Source organism: Echinops telfairi, unplaced genomic scaffold, assembly GCF_000313985.2.
Source record: "Echinops telfairi isolate 266 unplaced genomic scaffold, ASM31398v2 ScPeMD7_7463;HRSCAF=8501, whole genome shotgun sequence".
NCBI classification, from domain to species: domain Eukaryota; kingdom Metazoa; phylum Chordata; class Mammalia; order Afrosoricida; family Tenrecidae; genus Echinops; species Echinops telfairi.
This window is the reverse complement of record NW_022111363.1, coordinates 1,990,853-2,003,486: the sequence shown is the minus strand read 5'-3', so window position 1 is coordinate 2,003,486 and position 12,634 is coordinate 1,990,853. Positions and strand designations below refer to the sequence as shown.

The 12,634-nt window shown below is 57.2% G+C and overlaps 1 protein-coding gene across 3 annotated transcripts; it reads left to right on the top strand.

Moving 5' to 3' along the window:
* Nucleotides 1–6: 6 nt before the first annotated feature.
* NLRX1 (NLR family member X1) lies at nt 7–12,066 on the top strand. 3 transcript variants are annotated; one of them, XM_045283614.1, is made up of 10 exons: nt 7–42; nt 1,054–1,176; nt 1,878–1,947; nt 2,391–2,479; nt 3,239–3,858; nt 4,212–5,033; nt 8,596–9,191; nt 9,511–9,597; nt 10,279–10,530; nt 11,200–12,066. In XM_045283614.1, exons 2-10 carry the CDS (start codon nt 1,107–1,109, stop codon nt 11,519–11,521), a joined length of 2,928 nt encoding a protein of 975 aa, XP_045139549.1. In that variant the 5' UTR covers nt 7–42; nt 1,054–1,106; the 3' UTR covers nt 11,522–12,066. The 3 variants fall into 3 exon arrangements, with proteins under 3 accessions (XP_045139549.1, XP_045139550.1, XP_004712826.2); XM_045283615.1 differs by having other exon boundaries at nt 1,043–1,176; XM_004712769.3 differs by having other exon boundaries at nt 7–431.
* Nucleotides 12,067–12,634: the final 568 nt, after the last annotated feature.

The following is a 12,634-nucleotide window of genomic DNA, read 5'->3' as shown; positions in this document are numbered from 1 at the left end:
GCCTCACTCAGTCCCGTGGGCCCCGTGCACCCAGTTCTCTGTGTAAGTTTGCCCTGGACACTCAGTTGGACCTCACTCCATCTGTAAGAATTCGGAGGGATCAGGAAAAACTCCCCAGAACAGGAGACTTTTAGGCAAGATCTGAAAAGATTGGGTAGAATCACACCGAGGAGAAAAGTCATTCCCAGCTGAGGAAGCGTATACCGGCCATGCCAGGGGCCTATGAGCAAGGAGCAGGTGGGGCTGGAGAATGAGGTCCGGGTGGGGCTGATCTCCGACTCACAGAGTCACCTAGGATCTTAAGGAGATGATGTGGCTAGGAGCAGGTGTGCTGGGGAGGCAGAGACCAGGGAGGACATGAGGTTCCCAGTAATTGCTGGGAAGGCTGAATCACTGGAATGCTGCGTCCCTGCGATGACACCACGTCAGAGGTCAGAGGAGGAGGGAAGGGCAGGACTGCTTGGGTTGACTGAGGGCGGGGAGAAGCTGTCTCTGGCCTAAATTGTGTGGCAGAAGACTTGTAGTCTAGAACTGAGCAGAAAGGGCGGCCCCTGCAAGCTGAGTTTCTCATGATCGCCATGTCAAGCCGGAAGTACACCCATTTGTTTATGTAGTTATTGTTGATGTCAACCTCTGGGAGCTTATAGGAAGGTCACAGAGAAGATGAAATGATTAAACCATTAACACTCAGCAAAAGCAGTGATGACAAAGGCAGAGGGGAGTAGGCCGACATTCCTGGAAGGTCTAGGCTCCAAAAGAGCCACTGGAAACCGAGGGAGCACCACGGGATTCCTAGCTGAGCTGGTCAGCCGCCACGCAGACAACAGGAAAGTAAATAAATGAAGCAGAGGGACTTGGGAGAAAGGCAGCGGTGACAGGAGGTGACATGGGATCATCCGGGTGGTGGTGGAGGAGAGGAGCTGGAAGCTGGGTGGGGCTTCAGCAGAGCTGACATTTGGGGAAGATGGCCCTTCTCCCAAGGAGGAGCCCCTCTTGGGCTCTCGGGGGTGGGGGGTGGGGATCTGCACGCCTTTCACACCAGCCTTCTTATAGGGAGCAGGACAGAAAGTGGTGCTGTCTCCTGGACTCTGACCTTCTCTTCTGCCATGAGGTGGGGTTGCCGACTGCCCAGGGCCTCTTGGGCCTCTGGTCTGGGAAGAGGCCCCCGGCTTCCAGGTAAGCAGGAATCGGCGATGTCTGAACCTACTTCTCCCTGCCTCTTCAGAGTCCAGATGGTCCCATCAAGAGAGCAGGGGTCCAGACACTGGGTGTACTCGTCCCGGCCCTGTCATTCGCTAGCTGTTGACCTTGGGCAAGTCACTTCACCTCTGGGAGCTTTCCTTTGCTCCTCTGAAAATGAGATCATCTCCGCGGGCCCTCATGGTGTCCCTCGTGTGATTTCACCTTGCATTCAACACATAGTCACTGTGCCTGCTCCGTACCCGGCCCGGGGCTAAGTTTTAGGTATCTAAACCCCTCTGCCATCTAACTGATTCTGACTCACAGCCACCCTATGTTGGGCTTTCTGAGACTGTAAATCTTAATGAGAGCCTCTTTTTCTCTCAGGGAGCAGTTAGTGGATTTGAACCATTGACCTTAGGTTAGCAGTCCAACTGTTTTATTTTTTAGCAGTCCAATTCTTAACCCCCAGTGCCCCAGGCCTCCTTTTTAGATATATAGATCTGTGAACAAAACCAGATTGATCCCTGCTCTTATTGACTTCCTGGTCCGTGTGCACAGGTATGAGGGGAGATAAATGCTAACTACATACTCACCCCAGGAAAGAGAAAGCTGTGCAATAACTACAGAGAGAGCAACGAATGGGAGGTTGGGCCTGGACGTGCTATTCCCCCCCTTCTTCTCCTTTCTCTCTGCAGATGAACGTGCCCCCTTTCTGGCCTACTGGAGTTGGCCTCTTAAGGAAGAATGTTCCCTTGGGCCCTGTAGGTGAGGCTTTGTTATTATGCCTTAAGACACTTCTGGGCACAGGAGGGTCAGGACTTGAGCTACCTTGGCAGGTGGGAGTGGGGAAGGGGTGGGCTGGCGTTCTGGGATGGAGAGGGTATGGAGTCAGTATCCAGACCCGAGAGGTAGTTGACTTAGGTCTATGGAAGAAATAGTGGTCAGCCTGAAGGGGGGGGCGGAGCCTGGCAATGACCAGCAAGAGTTCCAGGCAGGCAGGCAGAAGAGGGGGCTGGAGGGCCTGGGGTGAACCCTGCATCTTTGGAAAGGCATCAGAGTTCAGGCAGGGCTCTCAGCTTGGTGACCAGTGTTGGGTCCAGATCTCAGCAAGCCAGAAACCCACTGGTCGAGATAGGCTGTGCCCAGAGCCTGTGTGGGGCTGCGAGCCTTGTCTCCAAGTCCCAACTTACCCCTCTTCCTGCTCGCAGGGCCTTCATACGCCACCACGGAAGCTCAGCGGACAGTGCTCCCCCACCAGGGAGGCATGGGCAGCTGTTCCGGGGCGTCGCTGCGACTGGTAAAGGGACTGCTGGAAGGGGACGTAGGATGAGGGGTGCAGAGGGTGTGCTGACCTCGGCCAGCAGTGGTTGCTTCACTCCCGCCCTCGGCCCGTGGCCCTTCCGTCCACGGATCTCGTGCAAAGCACACTCACTGTGTCCAGAGCCAGGCGGAGCTGTACCAGCCCGACCTTCAATCTTGGGTTCAGCTGCCAGCTTAGAGCTGCACACACAGGCCCTGGAGCTGGTCAGCCGGCACCCACATCACACACCTGGTGGCTCTCAGGTCCTGCCCAAGGAGTTCCAAACATTCCAGACAGGCGTTCTTTTCTCCTTTTTCTGCCTCACTTCTTCTTCTTTGTTTCCTATGGACATATAGTTCATGTACCTGACAATTCAGTGGTTTAAAAGTCTGTGCTTTTGAAGGGTGTCCTGGGTGTCCCACCACCATCTGGACCTCAGCAGCTCCCGGGGTCTGCACGCCCCATCCTGGCCCTACTACCCCCCCACCCTGCCCTGCCCTGCAGCTGCTGCTGAAAGATAACGCCACATCTTGGCGACCCCACAAATGTCAGGGCTGCGTCCCCCTGGGTTTCTGGTGGTCAGTTTGGCAGAAGTAGGTCACCAGGCCTTTCCTCCAAGGGACCTCTGAGGTGCACTCAAACCTTTAACCTTTGTTTGTGAGCCGTTTGCATCACCCAGGGAACCCCACTGCTGCCCTGAGCTCTCATATGCCCCAGCTTCTTCCTCTGACCCATGGCCCTCGCTTTCTCGTCCAGAAGCCATCGAGCGGCACCGCCGGAACCTGGCCGAGTGGTTCATCCGGCTGCCCCGAGAGGAGCGGCAGTTCGGCCCAACTTTTGCACTAGACACGGTCCATGTGGACCCTGTGATCCGTGAGAGCAGCCCTGATGCGCTGCTTCGCCCCTCCGCAGAGCTGGCTTTGGAACATCAGCTGCCCCAGCCGGGGCCGGCCCCACTCGCCCTGTCTCAGCTCTTTGGGCCGGATGCCTGTGGGCGCCCGGTGCAGACCGTGGTGCTTTATGGGACAGTGGGCACAGGCAAGAGCACGCTGGTGCGCAAGATGGTCCTGGACTGGTGCCACGGGCAGCTGCCCGCCTTTGAGCTGCTCATCCCCTTCTCCTGTGAGGACCTGTCATCCCTGGGACCCACCCCAGCCTCCCTGTGCCAGCTGGTGGCCCAGCGCTACACGCCTCTGAAGGAGGTTCTGCCGCTGATGGCTGTGGCTGGGCCCCGGCTGCTGTTCGTGCTCCATGGCTTGGAGAGGCTCAACCTGGACTTCCGGTTGTCAGGCACAGGGCTTTGCAGTGATCCCGAGGTGCCGCATGCATCGGCTGCCATCATTGTCAACCTGCTGCGCAAATACATGCTGCCTGAGGTGGGTCGCCCCCTGCCCGGCCCTTCCACTGCCACCCTCTGGAGGGCTGTGTCCTATGTCCACGTGTCCGTTGAGTAAGAGTGGGTTGGCCCTGGGTTAGTTCACATCCTGGCTCCTCCTCTTCCCACTCTGGGACCTTGAGTAAGTCAGTGACGTCCCTAAACTCCGCTTCCTTTTTCCTTTGAGTTGTAGTGGTCCAGTGAGAGCCTGCCTTGAAGACTGACCAAGCAAGGTGCCTTGGCACAGAGTTGGTGCTCCATAATTGATGCCACCACCATCCTCATCCTTGCCTGGGGAGGGAGGCAAGCAGGACCTTGTGGATCTGTTGTAATCTCTGCCCCCTCGTCCCCCAGGCCAGCATTCTGGTGACCACGCGGCCCTCCGCCATCGGCCGCATCCCCAGCAAGTACGTGGGCCGCTACGGCGAGATCTGCGGCTTCTCGGACACCAACCTGCAGAAGCTCTACTTCCAGCTCCGCCTCAACCAGCCAGACTGTGGGCATGGCGCCCGGGACGCGGGCATGGTGGCCACCTCGGCCCAGCGAGAAAACCTGGTGCAGATGCTGTCCCGGAACCTGGAGGGGCACCACCAGATCGCCACCGCCTGCTTCCTGCCCTCCTACTGCTGGCTCGTCTGTGCCACCTTGCACTTCCTCCATGGCCCCACACCGGCTGGCCAGACCCTCACGAGCATCTACACCAGCTTCCTGCGCCTCAACTTCAGCGGGGAGATGCTGGACAGCACGGACCCCTCCAAGGTGTCTCTGATGGCCTATGCGGCACGGACCCTGGGCAAGCTGGCCCACAAGGGGGTGACCTCTCGAAAGACCTCCTTCTCCGAGGAGGATGTCCGGGGCTGCCTGGAGGCCGGCATCAAGACGGAAGAAGAGGTCCAGCTGCTGCAGGTCTTCCGCCGTGATGCCCTGCGGTTTTTCCTGGCTCCGAGCGTAGAGCCGGGGCGCCCGGGCGCCTTCGTCTTCACCGTGCCCGCCATGCAGGAATACTTGGCAGCTCTCTACATCGTGCTCGGTTTGCATAAGACGACCCTGCAGCAGGTGGGCAAGGACGTGGCCGAGCTTGTGGGTCGCGTCGGAGAGGACGTCAGCTTGGTGCTGGGCAGTGTGACCAAGCTGCTGCCCCTGCGGGTCCTCCCTCTGCTCTTCAACCTCCTCAAGGTCGGTCCCAGCTCTGCCCCCTCCATTGCTCCCCCCTCTTCCCAGGATGCCGGGTGTCCAGTTCCCAGCCCCCAGGGGTCCATTCACCCCTTACTCTGCTCCCAGGAGGAAGTGACTAGCTCCTGCGGAGCTGTGTCCTCATCTGGACTCTCTCAAATTTAGGCCGTTTGACCACCAAGGGGCCTGCTACATGGGGAAGGGCCCTGGTGGCACAGTGGTTAAAGTGCTTGACTACTCACAGAAAGGTCAGCGGTTGGAACCCACTGGCCAGTCCTAAGAGAGAGATGTAGCAGTCTGCCTCTGTAAAGATTTACAGGCTGGGCAACCCTCGGGGGACAGTTCTATTCTGTCCTCTAGGTTTGCTATGAATTCAAAGTCACTGGAAGGCCGTGGAGTGGAGTTTGGTGTGACTCAGAGGAGTGGGGAGGGGCGGGGGGAGGCGTGGAAATGGCAAGGGGATTTTGAGGATGCAGGAACCCTGGTGATGTAGTGGGTTACACATTGGGCTGCCAACCACAAGGTGTGCCGTTTGAACCCCCCAGCTGCTCTGCAGGAGAAAGATGAGGCTGCCTCCTCTCGTAAAGATTTGTGAGCTCAGAAACCCAAGGGGCAGTTCTACTCTTGTCCTCTAGGCTTACTATGAGTCAGAGTTTTTGTTCCAGGGGCTTTACAAATAATCCTGCTGCCCTATCAATAGCTTTCTTTTCACGTCTTTCCTTCCGGTCTTGGGTGCTGGGTGGCAGGGGGTCACTGCAGCTCAGGATCTGTCTTCTGCTTTGCAGGCCACCGAATCTGATTGCATCTCTCTCTCCAGAGGTGATCAGGCTTTGGGGGTGATGAGTCACCCTAACTCAATCAGCAGAGACAGGTTTATAAAGCAGATGCCATTTGATTCACTTACACTGGGAGGATAAATGGCATTGGTAATTGGCTTAGGAAAGCCCTTCCTGCATGCGGGCGGGTCCACACCAGAAACCGAATTACAGGCCCCAGGACAGCGCTGCGGGCAGGCTCGGCCACTCTCTGCCGCTGTCTTCCAGGAGCATCATGAAGCTGCTTCTCCCTTTCATTTCTTGCATCAACCCTGGAGGTGAAATATTAGGACCCCCTTTACCTGTGAGAGGAGCCCTGGTAACATAATGCTTATACGTTGGGCTGCTAGCCTCAAGCCCAGCAGTTCAAAGCCACCAGTCGCTCCTGGGGGAAAGATGAGACTTTCTACCCCTGTAAAGAGTTGCAGTCTTGGAAGCCCACAGGGGCAGTTCTATCCTGTCCTGTAGAGTTGCCATGAGTTGGGATTGACTCGTTGGCAGTGCGTTTGGAGTTTGAGTTCATCCAAGAGGAAGCGGATGCTCACAACAGACAAGTGACTTGTCGGAGGTCACTCAGGCAGCAAGTGAAACAGCAGGGATTTGAGCACAGATTTCTTAATACTGAATTCTTCACTCTGTATGACTGGCTCATAGCGTGTTCAAGGTGGGGCGCCTCGTTGGATAGCCAGCCCCTGTCTTCACTAAGAATGTCTCAGTAACTCTGGAAGGTCTTGAGAGCCCTGGTCCAAACCCAAACCCACTGAGTCAACTCTGACTCAGAGGGAACCTTCTGTGGGGTTTCTGAGACTGTAAATCTTTCCTGGAACAGACAGCCTCATCTTGACCAGTGACTTTGCCATCAGGAGCCTAACGCCTCATGTGCAACTTCAGTACTGCCACACCCAGACATTGCTCTCTGAACAGCAAAGCATGAGGGTCCACGGCACGCAGTCACATGGGCTAACTCTAGCCCCTGCCATTTACTCAGGGTGTGACATTGAACCGGGAACGTGGCCTCTCTGTGCCTCAGATTCCCTAGTTGTTCGAGGGGTGTAATATTCACGTGGCTCCCAGTGACCTCACCGGAGGGTTAAAGGAAGGAATCCGCAGGGCCTGGCCTGCAGTAAGTCATCTCCAAGCATTTGTTAGGCAAACAGAAACACAGGCTTGTGCAACACGAGCCTATGTACGTCATTGCCCTAGACAGTAGGCAATGTCCACAGCGGAGACCACATCGTGGCCGGCCCTGGAGATACGCTCGCCTTACCTGGATTGCAACGACAGGGGGGTGGTCTCCTGGTGGGATTCGGAAAGCCCTGGTTATCCTGAGAACCCGCCAGAATTGCTCATGTCATACCCCCAAGCCTCCCAGCTCACTTCGCTGAGCATGGTCTCACCTCTTGCCTCCAGAGTCTGTCGATTTCTGCTTCAGAGGGTGGCAATTTCTGTTCTTGTCACCAAATTATTCTTGGGAGAAGGGACACTAGACCCTTTCCTCCACGGCAAACTTTGGGAGGTGCCACAGAACAAAACCAGGGTCCATTGCCGCTGTCAGGAAGGGAGATGGCGTAGCAAACCTCCCCGGGCATTCATTTCTTCAACAGCCATCTGAAAGACTGGTGCTCTGACCCCGCCGGGACCAGCCAGGTGGACAACGCGGGGAAAGAGAGGCGCTGGAGGTGGAGAAGCCTTGACGTTGTCAAGGGCATGAGAAAAGCCACGAGGAGAGTAGTGGCAGGGGTGTGGTGAGGCCACGTGGGAGACAGGAGCCACAGCACACAGGCCTCGATGTATCGAAGTCGATTTCCTACTGAAGGTGGCCCTCGGTGACAGAGAACGGCCCCAGAGGGTTTTCTAGGCTGCGATCTGTACGGAAGCAGATCACCACGTCTGGGTCCTGCAAAGCCGCCCGGGGTGTTTGGCCCGCCCACCTGCCTGTTGGCAACTGAACGCTTAATGATGTAGCACCTTCAAGACCCACATTCAATCACAGTCATCCTGGTCTAGATGATAACAATGGTGATGTATTTAGAACACCAGTTCGGTCTTAAATTGAAACCCTAATCTATGCTTAATTCCCCCCCTACCCTGGGTTGGTACAGTGCTTCAAGCACTGGACTGCAAACTGCTAAGTCGGAAGTTCAAATGTACTAGCCGCTCTGAGGGAGAACGATGTGGCAGTCCACTGCTATAGGGATCTGCCGCGTCAGAAGCCCACAGGGCAGTTCTACTCTTTCTTACAGGGTCGCTGTGAGGGACAGTGGACTGAAGGGCAGGGTTTGGCTTTGGGTTTGGGGCTGGACTAGAGTGGGGTGTTGGAGACAAAAGAAGTGAATTCTAGGTCTGGAGTGCAGGGAATGAGAGTCCCTGCCATGCCCTGGAGTCAATGCCAATTCATAGTGACCTTCTTGGACAGGGCAGGGCTGGTGCCCCTGTGGGTTCCTGAGACCATAACTCTTTACGGGAGTAGAAAGCCCTGTCTTTCTCATGCAGAGTGGCTGGTAGTTTCGAACTACCAACCTTGAGGATCTCAGCCCAACTCGAAACCGCTACATCACCGCTACCTGGAATGGTCCAAATGGGGCTAACCTCTGGAAAGGTTTATCCACTGGGCGAGGGTGGTTAGAGTTTGCCATGTGGGTGTTGAACCAGAGGAGGCCAAGTGCCAGGAGAGCAAGTGTGGGATGGAGCATCTGGGCGGCAGGCTGCTTGCGTCTGACACCGAGTCCCTCCCTGGCTTCCTTTCCCAGGTGGTCCCGAGAGTGTTTGGCCGTATGGTGGGTAAGAGCCGGGAGGCTGTGGCCCAGGCGATGGTGCTGGAAATGTTCCGGGAGGAGGACTACTACAACGACGATGTTCTGGACCAGATGGGCGCCAGCATCCTGGGCATGGAGGGCCCCCGGCGGCACCCAGATGAGCCCTCAGATGACGAAGTCTTCGAGCTCTTCCCCATGTTCATGGGGGGCCTTCTGTCTGCCCACAACCGGGCCGTGCTGGCTCAGCTTGGCTGCCCCATCAAAAACCTGGATGTCTTGGAGAATGCTCAGGCCATCAAGAAGAAGCTGGGCAGTCAGGGCCGCCAAGTGCTGCCCCCCTCGGAGCTCCTTGATTACCTCTTCTTCCACTATGAGTTCCAGAACCAGAGCTTCTCCGCCGAGATGCTCCGTTCCCTGCGCCAGCTCAACCTGTCCGGCGTGCGCATGACGCCCCTCAAGTGCACCGTGGTAGCGGCCGTGCTGGGCAGCGGAAGGCATGCCCTGGATGAGGTGAACTTGGCGTCCTGCCAGCTGGACCCCGCGGGGCTGCGCACACTCCGGCCTGTCCTGCTGCGTGCCCGGAAGCTGGGGTGAGCACCCATTCAGCCCTGGACACAGCCATGAGGAGCCAAGTGGGTTGGCGGCAGAGAGACAGGGAAAAGAAGGAGCAGGGCAGGAACCAAGGTGGAGAGGAAGGCCCCGGGGGTGGGGTGGGGGTGGGGGGCCGGTGTGTGGGGGGGTAGGGGAGTGGGGGATGGAGTTGGTGGAAGGAGGCAGCGGGACAGCAATAGAAGGCAGAGCAGGCTCTGACGGACTGGTGAAGGAGGCAGGTCCCCTGTTGAAATCCTGCCTTGGTTTCCCTTCCTTGTTCTTCTCCTGCCTCCCTCCGGCCACTGTCTCCTGCCCCAGCTTGCAGCTCAACAGCCTGGGCCCCGAGGCCTGCAGGGACATCCGAGACCTGCTGCTGCATGACCAGTGTCAGATTACCACCCTGCGGTAAGTGCTTGGCTGGGGCTGGCCAGGAGTTCCTTGCCGCCTACCTAGGTAGCATCTGCCCACCTGTGGTGCCGTCTTCCTCTTTATAAAGGTGGTAGAAATCTAGGCTTTGTCTAGCCCCATGTCAGTACGAGCAGCAGGGCAGTGGGGAAAGATTACCACCAGCAACTGGGCCTTGGGAAGTCTCTCACGTGGCTAGAGTGCGCCAGTGGGCTGGAGAGATGAGGAGGTAGAGTAATACCCAGGCTTGTTGCCTGGTAACAGCTCCAGGATGTTCCCTGCAGTCTCCAGGGAGAACCCTCATGCTGGGGTGCTTCTTGCTTTAAGGGAGGGGATGTGGAGGGAGGGAGAGAGAAGGCTGGGGAAGCCAGAAGGGAGGGAGACCTATGGACAGGGCTGGAGGCAAAAAGGGAAGGAGGGAAATGGTCAAGAGGAGGAGGGAGGGGAGGGGCAGCAAGGAGTTGAGTTGGGGTGGAAAGGGGAATGGGAGTGGAGAGGAAAAAGGGGAGGCCAGCCTGTAGCCCCTGACACGGCACCCCCGAGTTCCAGAGGCGTCTGCCGCCTCTTCCCAGAGAGCTGTGTTGCTTGGTGTCAGGCTCATCTCGGTCCTGGGCTAAGTCCTAATGTCCAGAGCAGGCATCTGCAGGTGTCCGCCTAACCTTGGGGTGATTGTGGCTGTAGGCTGTCCAACAACCCGCTGACGGCCACAGGTGTGGCCTTGCTGGCTGAGGGACTGGTGGGAAACACCTCGCTGACACACCTGTCCCTGCTGCACACCGGTTTGGGGGACGAGGGCCTGGAGCTGCTGGCGGCCCAGCTGAGCCACAACAAGCAGCTGCAGGAGCTGAACGTGGCCTACAATGGTGCCAGTGACGCTGCGGCCCTGGCTCTGGCCCATGCTGCCAAGGAGCACCCTTCCCTGGAGTTGCTGCAGTGAGTGCGTCCCCGTTCGCTCACCCTGCCCTCCGCTTGGCCTCTTGAGACAGCCCCCTAGGCTAAGGTGACCAGATGTCCCACTTTTGGCAGGACAGTCCCGATTTCTAACAATGTTTCCCACGTCCCGCGGCATTTTTAAAAAGTCCCAATTTTTTGAAAGAATGCACGACAAGCTCGGGTAGACAGTTTTCGGCTGCCATGTGGCTATTTCACCAGGATGCGAGTTTTATCAATGGTGTCCTGCTTTACCAATGTTAAAATCTGGTCACCTTACCCTAGGCCTGAGCCCGGAGCCCTTTCTCAGTCTCACTGTGCAGTTCCACCCCACTGGGGGCTGCAATGGGTCTTCGCCTGGGGCCTAGCTTCTCTTCCTGGCTTCTGAATGAAGCTGTCATCCTCGTTCTGAGCCACCCCTCCCCACCGAGTGACTGGCTCTTACCCTGTCACCATTCCTTCCCACATTTCTCCTGTGGTCCTGGTTCCATGGGGCTCTAGTGGCAGTCCCTGCCTCCAATGGCCACCACCCAGTGGCCGCCTCTGGTTTATTGTAGACACCTGTCCCACTCCACTCCACAATCAGCGCTAGCACCTGGTGTCCTGCCCATCTGGTCTCTGCCCCTCCTTCGCAGCGCCCTGCTGACCGGTTCTGCTCTTGTCTCTTGTCAGCCTCTACTTCAATGAGCTGAGCTCGGAAGGCCGCCAGGTGCTGCGGGACTTAGGGAGCACGGCTGAAGGTGGTGCCCGGGTTGTGGCATCACTGACCGAGGGGACAGCAGTGTCTGAGTACTGGTCGGTGATCCTCGGGGATGTCCAGCGGAACTTCAACAGCTGGGACCGGGCCCGGGTCCGGCGCCACCTGGAACTCCTGCTGCTGGACCTGGAAGACAGCCGGGGTGCCACCCTTAATCCCTGGCGCAAGGCCCAGATGCTTCGCGTGGAGGGCGAGGTCAAGGCTCTCCTGGAGCAGCTGGGCAGCCCTGGAGACTGAGACAGTGGCTGCAGCCACCTGCTTATGTGACCACTGGCCCTCAAAACCTTTTCTTCTGGTGGCCTCCTGACTTGCACTGCTTCTTCTAGAATGAGCTTTGGAGGACTGGCGGCAGAATAATAGGCACAGCTGTGCCAGTTGCCCTCATAGGGCATTCCCACCAGTGTCCCCAACCCTGCAAATATCAGGGTCCACACTGGGGCACCCAGTGCTTGTAGAGGGAGCACACCTCCTCTCCCATCGACTGGAAGGACTGAAGCACTTGACAGGGTGGTGGCCAAAGACTCCGAGAGTATTGTGCCCAACTTTGCCTCTCCCAGGGCCCCTCTCGTCATGCCACCAAGGTGACATAGGTCTTATGTCCCTCGTGCCAAGGGTGCTGCAATCAGAGGATGCTTTAGCGGCTGAAACACCCCACTGCCAGACCCAGCCTAAGGCCCCTTTCCTCTCACGTGGGTGCTGTCTCCTCCCCCGGGATCCCCTTCCCTACGACGGTGTCCTGCCTGGCTGCCATTAAAAAGCCATACGCTGTAGCTTCTTCCATACGCTGTAGCCTCTTCCTCTTTGCCTCTGTGGCTTTGTGTCATTCTGGTTCAATTACTGACCCTGTAGTGTTGCAAGTGGTCTTAGTTGGGTTCTCTGGAGAAGCAAACCCAGTGAGGCTCCTGTGTATCGCTGTGCGTATCTCATCAGAGCTTCAGAAAGTCCATGGGAAAATTCCATGAGTTTTCCTCCCACACCAAGAGGGATTTCTTTCAGGAAAATGGCTTACATGGTTGTTTGTAGAGGCTGGAAAGTCCCAAGCCCATGGGTCAGACGCCAGGCTCTCCTGCCCCTGACGTGTGTCGCATAAGGGTTGACAGACCTCAGAGCAGCAGCTTAGCTGGCTCACAGCCTATGGAAGGTGATACACATGAAGATCAGCAGGCTGTCGGTCGCAAGAACTGAAGGTCATATCCCAGGTGATGAGTCAGGTGCAGGATCCGGAGGAAGCAAGCAAGCCAGAGAGCTTTGCCAGAGTGCCCATGTATGTTGGATGCAGGCCACACCCCTGAGGAAATAATCCCTTTCAATTGGCTGTGTATAAGAGATTACATCAGAGATGATTATATC

Bases quoted from the DNA above. Each gene is read 5' to 3' on its own strand.
- NLRX1 (XM_045283614.1), top strand. From the start codon at position 1,107: ATGAGGTGGGGTTGCCGACTGCCCAGGGCCTCTTGGGCCTCTGGTCTG. The intron at 2,480-3,238 runs GTAAAGGGACTG...TTTCTCGTCCAG, and splicing joins CCGGGGCGTCGCTGCGACTG to AAGCCATCGAGCGGCACCGC. The intron at 3,859-4,211 runs GTGGGTCGCCCC...CTCGTCCCCCAG, and splicing joins GCAAATACATGCTGCCTGAG to GCCAGCATTCTGGTGACCAC.